The following is a 6,296-nucleotide window of genomic DNA, read 5'->3' as shown; positions in this document are numbered from 1 at the left end:
GCCACAGCAGTATTGAGTGGTTGTGATAAAGATTGTCTATCTCGCAGAGCCAATAAACAATCTGCTATCTAGCCCTAACCAACAACAACAAAAAGCCACTGCTTGGTAGAAGTTTGCCAATCTCTGAGTCGATCATGAAATTGAGGATTAGAAAGATCCTTCCCAAGAGAGTGAAGGGCACGATGGAGGTATTTAAAACCAGGCATCCTAATATCAGAACACACTCTTGGTGTTCCTCAGCTGCATTTTCCCCTCCCCTGGTAGTATCATGGGCTATACATTGTTCTGCTAATTCCTGGGTCAGCAGGTCAAAACACCAGCTGCCCCATGAGAGAAAGATGAGGCTTTCTATTCTCATAGAGTCACTGTCTCAGCGACCCACAGGGGTCTGTGGTCACCGTCTCAGCGACCCACAGGTGGCTGTACTCTGCCCTTCAGCATTGCTCAGAGTCAGGATGGACTCAGTGGCAGGGAGTCGGGAGTGTGGTTTCAGGCTTGGCACCAGGAGCTCTGAGGGCACTGTCGGGTAAGCATCTGCACCCCCAGAGACCTGGGTAGGGTTTCGATCAGTCGGAATTGACTGGGTGGCAGTGGGAGTAGGCTCTAAGCGCCATGAGACAACTGCCCACCTTGGATGACACTACCTAGACAAGCTAGCTGAAGGACATCTATGCCAGATAAAAGACTCGATCCATTTACAAAATAACTGTCCAGCCTCTGGGCGCACTGGCTCTCCTCTCTGTCTTCCTGTTTATTTGCTTTATTTCTTGGTTTCTCTGCTTCAGACGAACTGTTCCCTTTGTTTCTCCACACATTCCCACCTCCGCTCCATCCTCCTTACCTGGAATGCCTTTCCACACCACATTTCTGAGTCTTATCTGTCTGCCCTCGTGCATCTTCCCGGCAGGGCCACCTCTGAAGGGCATTCTTTCTCCTGTGAGCTGTGTGGCACCAATGTTGACTCCCTTCTTTTGGCTCTTAGCACACACAGCGGGCATAACGGCTTTGTCAGAAGACTGGCACACCAGGAGGGAGAGTGAATCTGTTCTCTGACTTTCATCACTGTATTAGTCTAGGTACTTTAGAGAAACAAATCCATAGCAACTCATGTATAAGAGAGTTTTATGTAAAGAAAGTGTGCATCACGAAATCAATCACCTAAAGCTTCCACCCGAGGCCAGGGTGAGCCTGTGGTAGCGCTCTCAACCTCCGTGTGGGAGACCTGGGTTTGATTCCCAGCCAGGGCACCTCAGGTGCAGCCCCGGCCACTGTCAGCAGAAGCTTGTGTGTTTCTGTGATGCTGATGGGTTTCTGCCTGGGAACGGCCTGTGTATCACAGTGGCCAAACACGGGACGGCACGACATCTGCCAGAAGTGTTTACTATTCCTCGGGGCTTGGAAAAGGAATATATTGATTAGGATCCAGGCCTGGTGTTAGGGAGTTATGGTCCATCCATCTGAACCCCATGGACTGTGATTAGGTGCCGTCGTCAGAGTAAAGAGGTAGGAATTCTGAAGAGGCAGATAGAGCTGTCTAAGACAGCATGCCAATTCCTGAAGACAGAGTTCTCTCCTGCACAACTCCATGCCCTTGCCTGTGCTGGGTCCTCTTGTCCCTTTCCTTTTCATCGTCCTACAAAACTGAGAGGGAGCCTGTGAGAGGGAGCTCAAATAGCATGAGTTCTAGAACCCTCCCTGACTCCGCTCTCTCCCTCCCTGCTTCATTCCTCTCTAGCATAGTCCCCCCTTGCTCCACCATTGTCACCCATTTGGCCTCCTCCCACTTTCTGGGGGATTCTGAAAGACACACATCGGCAGCATCATGTTCCGCCTCCAATTCCCAGTTTCTTGCACTCAACCTGGGGGACAGTCGCTCTTCCCCTAGAATCTGGTGGAAGCAATGCGTTGGATGCTTTTATCATCAGGCCTTCTGATGTCCTTGTTCTTGGTTTCCATTTTCTTTTTCAGTTTGAAAACGAAATCATCCTCAAGCTGGACCACGAGGTGGAAGGGGGCCGAGGAGATGAGCAGTATGTGGAGCTGCTGGAGTCCATGTAAGTGCTGTGCCCAGTCAGGGGCCTGGGGCCAGGGCCGCTCTCTCCTGCCTGGCAACCAATCTAGGGCTCATGGGGACTGCAGTAATTCCTCGTGTGCAACTAACCCACCCTCTCCCTACGGGGTAACGCTGTCTTGGATATTTATGGAATGGGGCCAGAATGCAAAAAGAAAATTTACAATATTGGGAAGAGGGGAGTAGTTTCCAAAATGTGCACTTTTAGTGTCTTTCAGTTGTAGAATGGCTGTTGCTGTTATTTCCCACGCGTTCTTTGCTAGCCTTTGACAGGTATCGATCATGAGCAACACGTGCTTTAATGGAGCACGTGAAAGTTGGGCATTGAATAAGGAAGGCTGAAGAAGAATCAATGTGTTTGAATTGTAGTGCTGGCGAAGAATAATGAAGGTACTAATAATGGACACAAAGACAAACAAATCTATCTGGGAAGCAGTATGGTCAGAGTGAGACTTTTGCTTCCATACTTTGGACACGGTGTCAGGAGAGACCAGTCCCTGGAGAAGGACATCATGCTTGGTAAAATGAGGAGCAGCGAAAAAGAAGACCCTGAATGAGATGGATGGACACAGCGGTCGTAACCACGGCGAGGACGGTGCAGGGCCAGGCAGTGTTTGGTTCTGTTGTGCAGGGTCGATACGGGTTGGAACTGACATGATGGCACCTAGCAAGAACAAGTTTTTCCTTTCTCTGTCATGGACACACATATGGATCTCTTCCAGTTAGCTGGCCAAGTCGCTGTCTTGAAATTTTCTTGGCATAGTTCAGCGGGTGGTTGCAAAGTTGCATTCATTTCTTAAAGCATGTCCGTTGGTATCCCATCAACTCTTGGCATGCTGTACAGTTCTTCTTCAAGGACCGCAAATGAAGTCTTCATGTGGATGGGCTTTGAAGACGTTATGTTGAGTGAAGTAAGCCATCCCCAAAAGTAGAAATAAGCCTTCTAGAAAAAAACCAGAACAGAGTGTGTATAGAGATCAAAGTTTGGTATCAGCGACCGGGGCAGGAGAGAACAGTAAAGGAGAAGAGAACATTACTTACATGGTGCTGATTGTCTGGTTTATAGTGAACGAAAAAATCTATTGGTTTGGTTATACACCCAAGTACTGCAATTGCTGTCAGTAAGTTGAACGCTGGTCAAAAGTTGAGTTGGCAAATGTTGTGTCATAGCTATATTTATGGCAATAATTTGAAAAAATAAAATGGGTATCTGCTCAGGCTGCTCATGTACAATCACACAGTCCATGGCCTTTGGGTCTGTGGCTTGGAGGGATCAGATCATGGTGTCATGGGACATCCCAGCTCACTGGCCTACCATATATTTAGGGCTCTGTTGTGCAGTGCTTGGGGTCTTAAAGGATTGCAAGTGGCCATCAGAGGCACAGTCACGGATCGCCATTTGCCTTGACAACAGGGGAAGGAGGAGGGTCGGCAATGGAAGGAGGAAATGGGCGTGTGACCAAAATTGCCTCCATGGGCAGTGGCTTCCTTTGGCATGCGATGAGAGCTGACGCTGCCTGCTACCCGAACTCAGCATTGGGATCAGAAATCCCATAGAAGAATCCTTATCGAAGTGTGTCAGGTGCTGCAGAAAACAATTTCTGATCCACAGGGAATCCATTCTTTCTGGAGCCATGAAGGCTGCTGAGCCCCCAAAAGTATTGCTTTGAGATTCTTTTTTTAACCGTAAGCCAAAAATATCTTCTGAAGTCTTCTTAAAACCCAACATTAGTTTAGCTTAACAGTTAAAGAATGTCAATTTTAAAAGAGCATAATGCTCTTTTAAGATCTATCGACATGGGATCAAATTGGCAACAGCAACTAGAGAGATTACATGGGAGCCTTCAGAGCCCGCGAGTTTATATGTTCATGAGGGAGGAACCACTCGGCCAATGAGAACGAGGAGGCTTCTGCAAGGCCCTCAGTCGCATCAGGCTGTACATCTAGAAACCACTGGGTTGTACATGTAGCAGCTATCGAACGGGTGCCCATTTTGTGAATTTGGTGCCTATTTTCAAACAAAGCAATGACAAAAATGAATCTACAGGAAGTAAGTAAAGGCCTTGGTCTAACCCTCACACTAGCCCTCCCTGGCTGCCTGGCCAGGCCCACCCCATCCCTGTGCACTGCCCTCAGGAAGTACCAGCTTAAAAGACTGCTGATGGACATCGGGGCTGAGGGTGCACAGGAAATGATGCATCTTGCCTGGTCAATATTGTCCCTAAGGCCTAAGAAGGAAAAGGAGAACGTTCCCCAGCAGTGAGGCCAGAGGCGGTCGGTCACTCCCATCCTCAGCAGCCGCCGCTGGGGCTCGGCAGCGCTCTTCAGACTATCAGCAGGGCCTCCGAATCCTTCCTGAGAGATTATTTATAACAGGAGGTCTTCAAGGGCGAGGAAATTAAAGACAGCTCATTATGTTTCTCCAGAGAGAGATCTGTGAATGACGTTTCCAAAGCCCATCAGACCCAACCCGGGGGGCAGGAGCCCATCAGAAGGTCTTGGGCATCCGCCACAGTGCCTCCCTCTGCCCTTTTGGAGCCTCGGTTTCATTATCTATATAATGGAGATAAAAACACTACCCCTCTCAGAGAAAAGTCACTGGGCATGCTGAGCACAGTTTTGGACCCCTATTGGGTCATCTGGGAAGGTGATCAACAGGACTCTTTTCAAGATAGATACTGTGTTAGTCTGGGTACACTTGAGAAACAAATCCACAGAAACTCATGTAGAAGAGAGAGTTTTATATAAAGGTTAAGTGTGCATCAAGAAAACATCCCAACCCAGTGCTGCCCAAGCCCACAAGTCCAACATTAACCCATATGTCCAACACCAGTCCACAAAGTCCTCCTCCATCTCACAAAACAGCCGCAATGATGCCAACTGCAGGAGGAAAGCCGAGTCAGTAAACGTGTAAGCATCTCAGCGCTGGCAGGGGTCTCCACAGGCTGCTCCAGCACCCAGGGCTGCATCGGGGTAGGTCCATGTGGCTTCTCCTCAGGGATGTCTTGCAGGAAGTGAGCCTTGCCAGCTAAAGCAAGGAACTTGCTAAGGCAGCTGCACCCTGGTCCGACCATCAGAAAGCAAGAGCCCCGAGAACTAGAAAAGTGAGGCTCACTGAGTCATTTATCTCTCCGCCCTTAAATTAACCCCACATGTGTTTACCGGCCAGGTTGGCACAATAAACTAACTACCTCAGATACCCAAGAGCTTATTTGAACCCTGGGACCTATCTATCTTTTCACGTTGAGTGCTGTGGGCACGTGGTTTGGTCAAAGATGGTGTTTGAGCTGGGCTGCCCTTCCTGGCACACTTCATCAGGACACAAGGTTGATGGCAAGGCGTGAAGCTAATTTCAAGCCCTGGGAGGCCCGTGGTTCAGTGCACAAGCTGTGGACTCTTCCACAGGGGGCCCTACCCTCCCACCCCGTAGAGGTCTCCTCTGAGAACACCCTCAGCGGGCCACACTTGCCACCACGTGTGCGTTCCAAGTTGAATGGAGTGATGAGGCATACCTGTTTCTCTTCTGGAATCCACCTGCTTCTGCATAGTCCTAGAAGTAGTGAAGGGGCCCAAAGACTGAAGGGGACAAAGAAGCTATATTCTCGGGCCTGTATCCCAGCCAACCAGCTCAGTACCTGGAGGAGAACTTACCATAGAAGAGGCGCTCATCACACAGTTCTGAAATGAAGGAGACACCACCCGGTTCCGCCAGCACTGGCAGAGTGTTGTCTGAAAACACTCCCAGGGTTCTGAACCCCCAGTACCAGGGAGACGTGAGCTCCCTCCAGCCCACCCACGGCGGAGACTTTGCCTACCCTCCTCCCACGGAGCGTGGGCCCACAGCACTTGCTCGCTGTCACGCACCATGCCTTGCTCCAGGGCAAAGACCACCTGTGTGACCTTGGCAGGACTGAGATCAGAACCCAGTCCCACGGCCCTGTGCCTCATCTAGACAGCATGGCTTATATGAAGGTGGGCCACAGGGAGTGTTTGCGTATTAAACCTAAATGAAATGGCCTTCCACGGCATCTGGAGTATGGGAAGTACTCACTAACAGGAGGGCTGCTAGGAACGATGGTTCCCCTGAGGCACTGGCCCTCCCAGTGGCCAGAGTGTTAATGATTTCGAAGGCTCCAGTGCCTGCAACAATATATGTTGCGTGGATGGGCAGATTTGGAATGGCTGGATGAATAGTAGAAGAGAGGAAAGAAGGGACAGAAAGTGC

General features: G+C 49.8%; 1 protein-coding gene across 1 annotated transcript in view; it reads left to right on the top strand.

The window, feature by feature from the left end:
• Window positions 1–6,296, top strand: part of DOCK2 (dedicator of cytokinesis 2) — a 526,484-nt gene that overhangs the window by 467,451 nt on the left and 52,737 nt on the right. The window contains exon 34 of the mRNA XM_004696777.2: window positions 1,969–2,054. Coding sequence (XP_004696834.2) covers window positions 1,969–2,054 — 86 coding nt within the window. The remainder of the gene's footprint in view (window positions 1–1,968; window positions 2,055–6,296) is intronic.

The sequence above is a fragment of the Echinops telfairi genome, unplaced genomic scaffold, assembly GCF_000313985.2.
Source record: "Echinops telfairi isolate 266 unplaced genomic scaffold, ASM31398v2 ScPeMD7_7469;HRSCAF=8507_0, whole genome shotgun sequence".
In the NCBI taxonomy this organism is placed as follows: domain Eukaryota; kingdom Metazoa; phylum Chordata; class Mammalia; order Afrosoricida; family Tenrecidae; genus Echinops; species Echinops telfairi.
This window is presented reverse-complemented; position numbering and strand designations above follow the sequence as displayed.